This window comes from Rhizophagus irregularis, chromosome 28 (genome assembly GCF_026210795.1).
Source record: "Rhizophagus irregularis chromosome 28, complete sequence".
Lineage (NCBI taxonomy): Eukaryota > Fungi > Glomeromycota > Glomeromycetes > Glomerales > Glomeraceae > Rhizophagus > Rhizophagus irregularis.
The window spans coordinates 2,501-16,426 of record NC_089456.1 but is presented as its reverse complement, the minus strand read 5'-3'; the positions used below and the strand labels follow the sequence as shown (position 1 = coordinate 16,426).

General features: G+C 26.6%; 3 protein-coding genes across 3 annotated transcripts; all 3 read left to right on the top strand.

Annotated features, from left to right (window-relative positions):
- Window positions 1–1,261: 1,261 nt before the first annotated feature.
- On the top strand, window positions 1,262–1,936 carry OCT59_018648 (uncharacterized protein; the record flags this gene model as incomplete). Its single annotated transcript, XM_066135526.1, has 2 exons — window positions 1,262–1,535; window positions 1,620–1,936. The coding sequence occupies 2 exons, from the start codon at window positions 1,262–1,264 to the stop codon at window positions 1,934–1,936; spliced, it is 591 nt and encodes a 196-aa protein (XP_066004803.1).
- Window positions 1,937–3,502: 1,566 nt separating this feature from the next.
- OCT59_018647 (uncharacterized protein) lies at window positions 3,503–5,216 on the top strand (the record flags this gene model as incomplete). Its single annotated transcript, XM_066135525.1, has 3 exons — window positions 3,503–3,566; window positions 3,702–3,823; window positions 3,903–5,216. 3 exons carry the CDS (start codon window positions 3,503–3,505, stop codon window positions 5,214–5,216), a joined length of 1,500 nt encoding a protein of 499 aa, XP_066004802.1.
- Window positions 5,217–10,419: 5,203 nt separating this feature from the next.
- On the top strand, window positions 10,420–12,871 carry OCT59_018646 (uncharacterized protein; the record flags this gene model as incomplete). The annotated part of the gene is made up of 8 exons (XM_066135524.1): window positions 10,420–10,433; window positions 10,721–10,908; window positions 10,974–11,054; window positions 11,193–11,599; window positions 11,680–11,799; window positions 11,928–11,955; window positions 12,304–12,536; window positions 12,689–12,871. The coding sequence occupies 8 exons, from the start codon at window positions 10,420–10,422 to the stop codon at window positions 12,869–12,871; spliced, it is 1,254 nt and encodes a 417-aa protein (XP_066004801.1).
- Between the last annotated feature and the right edge of the window lie 1,055 nt (window positions 12,872–13,926).

Sequence of the window (13,926 nt, the reverse complement as noted above, 5' to 3'; positions counted from 1 at the left end):
AGAGATTCAGTATAATATCATCTAAGTTTTCTTCAAAAGTAGACATAGTGGAAACATGCACAAAAGCACTGCAAAAACCCCTAGTGTTGCCAAATTATAATCTGTTTGTTACACCATATTTGGCTTGTTCAAAATCTAGTTTATTTATTTTTGATTGGACTGATAAGTGACACAAAATTTTTTTTTGTAATTATGACGTGTAATGCAATCTGAATAAATGATAAAGAAAGTACGATAGTAATGAAGATGATGGATGACTAGTTAGTTTAATTATGGAAATGGAGCCAACAAAATCCTTCTTTCAAAAGTTCTTACCCCTTTTAAAGAGTGGTATCGATCTTATACCTAACGTCATGTGGATTTGATGTTTACGTATTGTTGAAACTATTGGAAGAGCTCTTATCAATAGAATGGGCGTCCTTAAAATATAATAAAAAACATTAATAAATTAAAAAAACTTTTCCTTCTCCATTACTTACCCAAAGTCCTGATTGTAAAGCAACTCTAGCACCTACAAGTAGAAGAAACATCTCTTGTAATTAACAAACAGCAAAGAGTTATGCAGCTGTTTACTGAAGAAGAGCCAAAGAAAAAAAATTTGAGAAACCCCCCCATGGAAGATAGCGAAAATTTAATTTCTTGGTGGGTATATATAAATTCTCTTTTCCTTTAAGAAAATTCTCTCTGGTGATTTCTTGGAATGTACTTGCATGGGTTAGTTTCAGAGATTTTTTTTATCTTTATAGAATGTAATAATCAAATTTTTTTATTTTAAGATCGTCTTTTTTGATTTGAAAAACAAATAATAAAGAAATACAGAATAAAGACAAGAAAGGAATGAGAAAATAAAGATGAAGATGAGAGGGAAAGATGATGATAAGAAGGATTGAGAACGAAAAGAATAAAAAAAACAAAGATAAAATAAAATAGTAAAAAAAGAAGAAAAAGAAAAGAATTGATTAATAGGTTTCAAAAGCAATAATAATGGTAAATAAAAAAGAAAATCCTACCTCGGTAAGCTTCCATAATTGAAACTTTTTCAACTTATTTGGGTTTTACTTTATGAATATGATTGCTATAAACTTTTGATGCGTCCTTATTTCTGAACCATGAAAACATGTGACAAATTGATGATCATTACGTAATATCACGTTTAAATAATTCTGTCTTGTTAAAGTTTTGCGTCAGTTAATCTGCAGTTCTTAATTAAAATTCTGTATTATTATTAAAAAGGAACTATAATAGTTAACGCAGTGGCAAGATGCAAACTCTTTCACCTCCAACTACGCCTCCATCCACAAATACAAACGAGCACAAGTGTAGTGTATGTAAAAAAATTTTTAAAAATAAAGCTGGCTTAATGCGTCATAATACTGTTATTCGAAAATATAATACCCTTCGAGAGGGATTGCCAGTAGTGCCAACAAGTCTTACAGAATTGTTTAAAAATGACTTAATTTACTTTATCCATCGTCGACTACCAAATGGTTTCAAAAATGCTGGGAAGAAAATGGTTTCAATACCATGCAGTGAAAGTCAATTTCATGCAATTTTTGAAAATCATATACACTTTTACTCCAAGAAATCTGGTGTTTATAAATGTTGATTTCGTGGAAAAGAAGGAGAGGAGAAGTTAAATCAAATATTTGGGAATACAGACTGGGGAATAAAATATTACAATCAGAATCAGATGACCTTTGTCGTTTTAACAGATAATCACATATTACATCAAAAAACTGAAACTAATCCTTTAGCATTAGCTACCATCAAAAAGGCCAGTTCTGCAGTGAAACCAAAGAAGTCATTTAGCAAATACAAATATGGAGAGATAGTAATTGAATGGAAACGTAAACGTGATAAAGATGCAATGGGTAATATATGTAGTGCTGGGTTCATTTATTTTCATTTTTTCACAAAACAAGCATACATTATCTAGTTTTCAAATTAATAAAAAAATATATAGAATATAAAAACTAAATTACATCATAATAAATAGTAGGATAGTAAGGAGAATAGAAAAATAAGAAATAAAATTGCAAGTATATGTGTGACCTGTTAGAACTCATTTGAGCTATCTAACAGCTAAGGGTAAGGAGTATCACCACACCCAAATCACGTACTTTTATCATATCTCACAGAAAGGTACATAGCGATCATCATCTCCAATGAAAGCAGACCTGATCATAGATTGCGATAAAAGTATACATACTTAAAAAAAATGTGATTTATAAAATTCATTGAGATTTTTAAACACTTATTCTAGTGTTTAAATTGGTGATGACTGATGATACGTGTTAATGATTTTGCAGCAAAACATTCCATCCAATCATAATGTTTCAATCTATTTGACGCAAAATCCATTTTTTAAAAATAAAGGAACATGATTAAAAATGTTTCTAAAAAACCTGCATCCAAATATACCTTTACATTTTCGCGAGACTAAAGTCTCCCAAGGCCGAAATCTACAAAAAAAAAGAAAGTAAGGAACGTTAGTAAACGTTCTTAAATAAAAAAAAAGGACACCTGAAGCCTCCACTTTATACCAACGTCTATTCATAATATTTCTTTGAATAAAAGAATAAAAGACCGCTTAATGAAAAAAAATAGAATCCAAAAAACGAGCAGTAATCCCGCACCCGTAATAAAAATAGTTTAATATTTTTACCACGTGTTTATAGCCTGATGTACCGGGATTTGAAAATGTTTTTTTTCAAGTTCGAACTTGTGTTTTTTTTCATTCGAACTTAACTTTTTTCGCGTTTTTTACTCAATTGCAAGCAGAAGAAGCTTATGTATATAAAAATTTTATGTTATTAATATACTTTTTTTTAATGTTTTACTAATTATTTATAGTTTTTAATATGCAATTTTATAAAATAAAATATATAAATATTTATATTAAAGTTTTAAAAATATTATTTTTTATTTATTATTTAAAAAAAATGCCAAAGACACTTTATTTTGTGTTTCAATTTATATTATAATATTGTGTCAAAAAAAAATATTAAATATATAGTAAAATTAATTAACTAAAGTACTGTATTTTAAAAGAAAAAATTTTAAAAACATAATATTTTAAATATTTTAATAAATATAAAATAAATTTTTGTTACAGTAAATAGGTCTTCTCCAAAGACTTAGAACTTTTTATTTTTTATTTTTTACAAAGTTAATGCATAACAAATTAATTTTGAGACGATGTTAAAAATAGTAAACTATTTTTATTCTGGGTGCGGGATTACTGCTCCCTAGTCCCTCTACAAAATAAATATGTTTAAAATAAAAATTTATAAAAATAGCTATTACTTTTAATAGTCATGATAAGTCAAATGCATATTATTACTTATTTGGCAAGTGATATTTTTATTACTATATCTGGTCTGTTCAAAAATCCGGTTTGTTTATTTTTAATTGAGATGACTTGTAATACGCAATACAAACTAATTTGATATGATAATTTTTTTTGTTTATTATTTTTTAAACTGATTATCTTTTCAAAAAAATGAACGGAAAAGAAATTTCTAATTATCCTGAAAATTCAAATATAGTATGGAAAAATAATAAACGTACTTTTTATTATAAAGTAATAAGGGCAGGCATATACCCCAAAGATATATTATGTTATATCAAAAAACCTACTTCATACTCAATTCCACATGGTTATGTAATTCAAACAACTTGAAATCGAAATACTTGTACAGTTCAATGTTCAATAAATTATGTTAATGATAAACCTACATATGTAGTAAAATTTGGTAATAATTTTTCCAATCAAGTTGTTTCAAGTAAATCTCCTTCAGATGCGACTACATTATTTCATAACGTAAATATATTATTTTATTATTTATTCACTATCTAGTTTTAATTTAATTATTAAATAATCTTTTTGCACAATTTTAAAGCAAATCAATCAAGGAGTTAATACACGAACCTCAGGAGTACTTCTGTTTGGGCTTCATTTAGAATCTATACATCAATATCGAATTAAACCACATAAAAAACGTATTTTAAAACCAGTAAATGAAGCTTCCCATTCAACTCTTACTAAACGAGCTAAATCTATGACCAAGCAAGTGCTTGATGATTTTACAAATATATCAAAAAATCATTACAATCCTGTAGATAAACCTATTTTGGAAAAAGTTCAATTTTCTGTGAATAATTATAAATTTAAGGTAAATGTAAATGAAAATTTGATAACAAAAGAATGTAAGAATGAAGCAATGGTGATGGTGGTTGATAATGGACAAATTTCTCGAGATGCCTACAGAAAATTAACTACAATTGAAGATGAATTACCACGTGAATGGACAATTGCTGAGAAACGAACACAAATCAATATACGGATGAATGATAGAATTAAGATAAACACAGTTATAATGCCACAACATATGGATATAAATTCAAATGAAAGTTATGACATTTTTGATCCAGAGGTTATTGAAGAAGTAACAACGTCAGTTGGAAAAGGTGGTAAAAGAAGTATAAAAGATGTATTGAAATTTATAGTACCAAACTTAATAAAGAGAGGTGTTCTTAATCTTCACGAACCAATTATTAGCATAAGAATCTCTGGAGATGGTAGAAATGTTGGAAAAAAAGTAAAACATGTTATGATCACTTTTGCGATCTTAGAAGACATTGAAAATATACATAATCCTAATTATCACTATACAGTAGTATTGTACCCTGGTTTAGAAAATTATGAATCCTTAGATATATTAACAATTTCATTTCGAGAAGAATTACAAGAATTGAAAGAAATAGGAATAAACATTAATGGAGTTAATTGGACGATTAACATGTATTTTAGCTCAGACTGGAAATTTCTTACAATTTGCTTAGGTTTTAATTCAGCAAATAGCTTATTTTTTTGCCCGTGGTGTACAATAACCAAAAAAGAAATATCAGATATCAAAAAAAAATGGCTAATATCAAAGCAAATAGACAATATAAATCAATATAATGGTCATCATTCAACATCATTATTTAATATGATATCGTTAGAAAATTGGATCCCTGATGAGCTCCACATTATGTTACGTATAACTGATAGACTTTGGAGTTTATTATTGCATGAAATTGAAGAAACTGGTTACTTTAACGATGTTGCTAGAGAAATTATAGTTAAAGAAATGAATAGAATCAAAGTAAATTTTCATTTTTGGCAGGAAAAAGAATGTCAATCTTGGAGTTTCACTTCACTTATGGGCTAAGACAAGTTAAAAGTATTGCAATTTTTTGATCTTAATAAAGTTTTACCACCAACACGTGCAAATGTAATAAGAAATTTATGGAATGGATTTTTTGACCTATATACTGCCATACGGGATCCAAACACTGATCCTAAAATATTTAAAAGAGATGCAAAAATGTGGTTAAAAATTTTTCTTACACCTTCTACTGGAATACCTAATAGTGACAATTTGTCCAAGGGCGTTTATATGCACCAAACGATTGCCATTTACGCACGTTTCGTTTTTCACATTCACGAATTTATTGAAAAACATAAAAAGTGATTGAAATCTTTCTCTACGTGCACCAGTTGAGAATAAAAACCATCAACAAGTAACTCAGTTTTTTCGCAAAACTTTAAGAGATGGAGGTAACGGTATAAACAGAAAATCAGCTATACTTCAAATCCTTGAATTTGAAAATAGGAAACTTTATTACATTTGTAATGATTCTCATAACATTCCTAATACAATAAAACTTCAAATTTAAAATACTTTATGTCTTTACGAAAGCTTTGCTGATGTAGGTCTTTCTTTTTTATGATTTTATTATTTTTTATTATTATTTTTTCGCTTTTGAAACTTATTAATCTTTTCTTTTTCTTTTGAAGATAAAGAGATTAATTATTTTGAATATAGCGAATTTTAGCAAATTTAAAAAAATTAGAGAATTTTGGTGTTGAGAAACTAATGAAAAAAGTAAGTTGCAGTAAACGTTCTCATCGAAATTTTGTGGAGATAAGAATTGTAATTAAATTAATTATAATGTATCGTGTCGTTTCTCATCATCATCTTTATTTCCACATTCCTTCTCATCCTCACTATTTTCCATTCTTGTCTTTATCCCATTTCTTTATAATTTGTTTCCAAGATCAAAAAGACAGCCCTAAACTAAAAGAAAATTTTGATTAGTCATATTCTATAAAGAACTTTAAAACCACCTCCGAAACTCACTCATGCAAGTACGTTCCAAGAAATCGCCAAAGAGATTTTCCTAAAAGAAAAAATTTATATCCGCCCCCTCTGGTATATATTGTATATCAAAGTTAAATTTTCACTAGCTTGAGTTTCTCATTTTTTATTTGATTTTTTTTTATTTACTAATAATGGCATAATTAAAATATTCTATTATTTGTAGGTGCTAGAGTCCAGGACTTTAGGTAGATGGAAAGTTTTTCTTTTAATTTACTATTTTAAGGATGCCCATTCTATTGATTAGAGTTCCACCAAAGCTTTAATGATACACAGACATCAAAATCCACATGACGTTGATAATAAGTTCGTTTAAAAGAAAAAAAATTATTAACGATATATTGATATAACAAATATATTAATTATAAATGCTTACCGAAATATATGTCATAATTAATAAAATTATGACTTTTTTGTACACTTCTAATTTTATTTTCCCAATAAAAATATCTTTGTTCTTTAATAAATCTATAATCGGTACGCTTTATTTAGTAAATGTATTAATTACATGTGGAATATTACGGTTAACAATAATATACATATAAAATTGCACATTTTCCTACTTTTACAATAAAAAAAATTAACTATATTCTTTACGCTCAAAATAAAGGTGCATATCTCTTAGAACCGTTTTTTATATAAAAACAATCCTTTTTATCCCATTAATTACCCGAATTTCTTTTTTACAAATATTACAGATGTTAAAATTAATATTCTTGCTTAAAATTTTTGTTTCTTTATTAATTAACGGATTAAATAATAAAAAAGTGCAAACTCTTGGTTTGGTAACTTGAAAAGTGATGGGAAAGTTGATGGGGAGTAACAGAAGAAAGTATATTTATTATCGCGGTTTTTTATAAGTTTTTTTTTTTGTAATTATGCATAATATGACGTTTGCAATATTGTGAAACTTGAGTAACAAAAATAATTTTAAAAAAAAATTTTTTTTTTTTTTAATTTTTGACTAATTCCGAGGATCGGCGGATATGTATTAATGTAACTAATAATTTAATTATTATTTAACTTTATGTAATTTTACATGACTAAAAAATGTGTACATCTTTAATTTTTGAGAACACCTCAGTTAAATGAATAATGGACAAAATGAGTAATAAGAAATAAGAAAGAACAATAAAGAACAAAAAAAGTAATAAGAAATAATAGTATGAAATGGTAATTGAAAAAGAACAATAGGAGATGAAATAGCAATAAAAAGAACAGTATGGGATGAAATGATGATGAAAAAGCAATATAGAATGAAATTGTGATATATAGGATGAAATGGTAATAGAAAAAACAATGTAGGATGAAATGATGATAGAAAAAAACAATATCAATCACCGCGCATGTAATATGCAAATCATTTTCATATTAAAAAAATTCATGTAACCATATTTGAGTCACTTCATTTTATGATAAACTGTCAATTTTAATATGTAACTCCTATACAAATTAAGTAATTTGATAGAACATTATGTGCTTTACTAGTCTCTGAAGTTAATTTTCCATTTTTGAAATTTTTTTTTTCTCTTTGCATATACAAGAAGTTTACGTTAAAAAATGAACTTTTTTTGAGATCCTTTTAAAAGTTTGGACAAATATATAGTTTTAATAGCAAAAATATATGTAATTTTGCAAGAGAAAAAAGATTTTCTAAGGGTTTAAATGGTAGTTATTCGGGTAGTTTTTGTATAAACACAAAAAAATTGATTTTTTAATAAAAAAAAGAATTTTTACTTCAATAAATTTTAATGAGAATCCTTTAACTAATAATAAATATTTTATTTTTAGGTGTAACTTTTCAAAAGAAACAGCTTTTATTAAGTTAATAAGGTTGGTTACCCAATAAGAATTTTGTTTATTATTGAATTTATCAAATTTTCTCTATTTTTTAATATGAAATAATGATAAAATTTTATTTATTATAGGAAAAAAAGAAGGGAAGAGTATTATTAGATTTATTTTTGAATAATATATTTGTTTTAAATTAAAAAAAAACTACAAAATTTTCATTATTTTTAATAAATCCACTTTTGTCCAATTATGTTTTAATATTAGATTCCTATTTATTTCATCACGAAATTTTTTTATTTTAATATTCAAATTGTTTTTTAAATTAGAAAATAGTTTGTTTTGTAATTAAAACCATTGAAATAATAAAGAATTTATAATACTATTATACAAATATAATGAAAAAAAGGGAAATTTTTCTTGAAAATTAAAATTTTCCGCTATAGCGGAGTTCCGCAAGTGTCACGTGACATGAATATCATTTCCATTTTTGGAAATTTGTGTAACCCATTTGCATAAATAATTTTCGTTTTTCGTCAGAAGTAAAATTTCCTTTTTTGAAATTTTGTGTAACGTTTAAACCATCACCCTGTATCACACCCTCAAGCTTTCAAAAATTACTAAGTATTATTTGAACTTAGAATTTTTTTAATGAAAAAATCATATTTGTCACTTTATTCGTCACATGGTTAATTCCGGCCAAGTTCCGTAATTCCAGTCAAATCATATAATGTTACACAAATTTCCTAAAAAGGAAATTTTACTTCTGACGAAAAATGGAGCAAATTGGTTACACCAATTTCCTAAAAAGGAAATGATCTTCGCGTCACGTGACACTAGCGGAACTCCGCTATAGCGGAAAATTATAAAATCCATTTTTCTTTATAGATTCTGGGTTTATTTGAAAATTTATTTGAGTTAATATTTTTTTTAGCTTTTTTTTTGTTATAAAATTATATAAAATACTTTCTGTCTTAATTTGGAGTTTAAATTATTTACTATAATTGAACAAATTTCAAGTTTTTCTCATTATTCCTTATTTTTAGCAAATAAAATGTACCAACTTCTAGTTAAGATCCACCTTAAAAAACAAAAAGTATTTGAAGAAATTTTTCAACACACTCTTAGATGTTGTCAAGAAGTATTATTTTCTATATTTGGTTTGAAAGTTATTTTATATAAATGTGATGTTACATTTGAACTGCATTTTTCAATTTTTATAAAATTTAGGCCGGCATTATAAAATTGGCCGGAATTAAGCAAAATTTGGCCAGAATTATGGATTCGAAAATCATCAATTTTAACCAATAAAATTTATTTTAGCTGATTTTGATCTACATACATAAGTCTATATAATTAATAACTATACGGCACCATAATTTTTAATATGGCTATCATAATAAGAAAAATTTGCCCTTAAATTTTATTACATGCGCAGTGATTGATATAGAATAAAATGGTAATGAAGGGAATAGTATGGACGAAATGATAATGATAAAGTGATATAAAATAAAATGGTAATGGAAAAGAACAATAGGAGATGATTCAGACGAAATAGTAATGAAAAAAACAGTATATGGGATGAAATGATAATGAAAAGTAATATAGAATGAAAAGTGGTAGAAAAAAATAATAGGAGACGAAATGGTAATTAAAGGAATGGTATAGGTTGAAATGATAATGAAAAAGTGATATAAAGCGAAATGGTGATAGAAATAATGATATAAGATGAAATGGTGGATGAAAGGAACGAATGATAATAATAAAGTAATATGAATGTGATGAAAAAAAAAGATAGGATGAAATAGAGATGAAAGATGATGAAAGAATAATGTGGAACGAAATGGAGATGGAAAAAGAATAATAGGTGACAAAATAGTGGTGAAAAAAATGATAGGAGATGAAATGGTGATTAAAGGACGAAATGATGATGAAAATAAAAGCGGTATAGAATGAAATGAAATGATATAGGATGAAATGGAGATGAAAGAATATATAGAATGAAATGGAAATAGAAAAAGAATGATAGGAGATGAAATAGTGATGGAATGAAACAAAAAACATAAAGTTCAAAAAAGAAAGTGAACAACCCAACCAAAAAAAAGAAAAAGATAGTTAGTTAAAGAAAATAAATTTCTGATTCCAAAAGACCCAAAATAACTTACCATTTACTAGGATACTGATGCCAAAGTTTTAATTAAAGCCATTAAAAGGTGGAGACGAATAAAATGAAAAGAAGGGAAAATAGTTAATATTAAAAATAAACTAATAAATCTGATGAGTAACGCCAATCACACAATATAAATAAACCATGTGATACTGGTGCTAAGCAACATTGGACCATTGGTGTTTCATAATAAAATTTAAGTATTTTTCATTATGTCTATTATTTACATTTTTAGATTAAAGAATTTAAAAGAAAATGACATTTTTTTTGTAAGTATTTCGTTAAATTAATCAATTTGAATGATCATTAAAATAAATTAAAATAACTTTACTGATCTTTAAATTATACTTTTAGGATGGTGAGTTTGTTAAAAAAAATGGTTTAATTTATCTAGTATAAAACACGTAAAAAACGTGAAATTAAACTTTATTATACTTTTGAAAAGTATATAAATAAGACAACTTCTCGTTTAAGCTTTTTTTTTCTTAACGTTTGCTTCTTACATTTACTTTTTACATTTTTTTATAAAAATAAATAAACGAAAATATAATTTTAGATTTAGTACCAACAAAAATACCAATGAAAGAACAGCCATTAGAGAACATGATAATGAAGGACAAGAACAAGAAGTTAACGAAGTTCCAATTAAAAATAAATCCAGTAAAAAAACTAAAACGTCAACTAACCAACATGAAGTGGAAGAATATGAAGTATTCTCCCAAGGAACTTCTATGTCACTTGAAAGTAATAATTTAATTTTTTTTGCCATAATTTTTTATTAATAAGCTATATTATGCTACTACTACTAGTTAAAATTTATTATCTTATTATCGTTATGGGTAAAATAGATCGATTAGAGAAAACTGTTTCCAGAAATATTGCCAGTTATGGTAAAAAAAAAAATAATACTAGACGAACAGGCGAGTGGTTAATTTATTTAATGTTATTATAATGATAATTAATATATTATAATGATAATTTGATAATTGTTAACAAATTAATCATTACAATTCACCATAATTTATCAGGAATTGTCCTTACATCATTACCAATTCTGTCAAGTAGACCAACAACCCCTATTTCAGAACCAATACTAACAACCCTGATTACAGAATCAAGACCAACAATCCCAATCATGGAATTAAGACCATTGACCCTAACTACAGAACAAGAAGTAATAGTAATTGATGAGGAACATAATCCATCAAAAAAACTCTCTGAAATGAAGCATCATGAAAGTAATGATAAATATAGCAGCAAATTAGGAAAAAAAATAGATAAATTAGAAGAAATATTGAAAAAACAATCAAAACAAATTAGAGTTTTATATGAGCTACAAAAATTGACAAATAATCAAACAAAATGGATTCAAGATCAACTAAGACAGCAAACTAAAAATAATAATGACGTTGATTTGACTCCAAAGGTCTTCATGGTAAGTAATTTTATTTTTCAATAACATATTATCTTTAAATAATTATTGATAATTTTTGTTATACAATAAAAATAATATAGGAAGGGTATATTCAAGTATGCCGAAAATTTTTTCCAAGTAATTTGTGGTCCAGCTTTGATGATTTTAAATCTGAATTAGAAAAGTGGTTCAATTTACATCATCCCAATTATTTAAAGGAAGTAAGTGAATGAAAGTGGACTAATTCGTTTGTCGGAAACTATCATACTATAGTAATTATCATTAATTACATAAATACAATTTAATTTAATTGTAAATTTCAAATTTTATTATTTTTTATATTAATTAGATTCAACATAAAATGAAAGATTTAAGGGGTACTTCTACCTAGAGATGCGATCTGAAATCCGAAAATTCAGATCATCCGCCAATCCATCCGATCTGAACGGATAATGGATGCATCTGGATGGATTAAGAATATCCGTTTTAATCCGAAACCGCATCCAATAATCGTACAGAGATGCACAATAGCTCATTCGAATCGTCTCAATGCAACGATTCGAATGAGCTATAGTGCATCTCTGTACGATCGTTGGATGCCGAGATACCCAAAATTTGAAGTTAATCTAGATTATTCGGATTTAATCCTATGATAATCCGGATTGATCTGTGCGGATCACGGATTGTAAAATTTCATCTGAATCGCATTTCTACCTCTACCGCAGCAGTTAGGAGTGCAATTCTTAAAGAATTGGGATTACAGATTTCAAGTAGCAAGAAAAAAAATACTCCAGTTGACATTTCAGAATGGAAAAGATCGCAAAATGTTAAGGAATGCCATTATAAATTATATGACGAAGATGAAAATGTGATAGAGAATATTGCGAAACAAGCATTTCCAACCTTACCTCATGACAATGAATTATTATTTAATGATATTTATGTTTATACAGCATCTGTGTGCGATATTGTATTAAATCCTAACTATCCAGATATAGAATGTGCAAGAAAACATTAGAAAGACGTTTTTAAAAATTTAAGGTGATTTTTTTGTTAATTAAAATTGAAATTATCAAGTTTTTCAATTATAATTCTAAATTAATATTTTAGGATTTACTTTTAAATAATGAATCTATTGAACTTGATGATTCGATATCAATAATACGAGAAGAAATCCCAGAAATGAAAAAGAAAGTAGTAGTTGAGAAAGATAATGAAGAGGAGCCTCGTTCAGAGAAAGCTTTTGAACAAAATTTCGATGAATTATTTGATCATAGTACTAAGTATTTATAAAGATCGTGGATAACTTTAAGCTTCCTCGAAGTAATTTTTTGATATTAATCATACTTTTATCTTAGTGATATGTTGTATTATTTGTAATGAATATTTTTTATTTTTATTTTTATTAGTTATTTATTAGTATTGCTATTATTAAAACAATTGAATTTTATGTTAATTATTTATCGTTAATAAATGTAATAAGTATTTTTTGATGATTATCAATTAAATATTTTCGATATATATCACTTTGGTTAAATAATCGGTTAGGTCAAATAATGATATTTATCGACTTAATCGTATTTTGATAATTATCGATTGGGTTAAAGTTAGATAATGATATTTATACACCATGTTTAACAATATCGAAATTACTCGCAACGAGTGCGATTTTTATTGATATATATCACGTGAGTTTTTCATCGGCATATACTCCCTTAAAAATTTTCTGATGTTTATAATCATAATCCGCATATATTACCATTATGTCCTACTAGCCTTTTTCGTATTTATCCTTTATTATGGTAGCAACTTCTGGATGTCCTGCCCTTTGTTATTCTTTTTTCTATATATCTTCTAAAGGCTTCTGGATCATTTTAGCATGATGAGTATAATAGTCGAATTTAAAATGCTTTAGGCAACTATATAAATGTGATACGTCTTGCTCGATCTATAGAAGTGTCGTCCCCTCCGCGATTAATAAAAGATTTACAGTGAAGTGCCGATCTACTACCAATTTTGTAGTCACGATACTATTCTTTCCTATGTGTACAATATAACGTATACATCTTGACGAGACCTTGGATAAGGTGCCACGACCATGAAAACCTATTTCTTTACGGCTCAGTAAAAAAGTTTATCCTACTGGAATATCTTACACATGTCGGGGCTCAAAATGTGAGAAAATTATACACAAATAATACACGTAATACGCATATCGAATGTATATATATATCATACATATATCGAGTGCGATAGGTATACTATATATATAAGTACGATATGTAATTGTTATCGGTCATGTTGTAGATGATAACTGATTTACTAAGATTGCTATGTATATCGTAAGG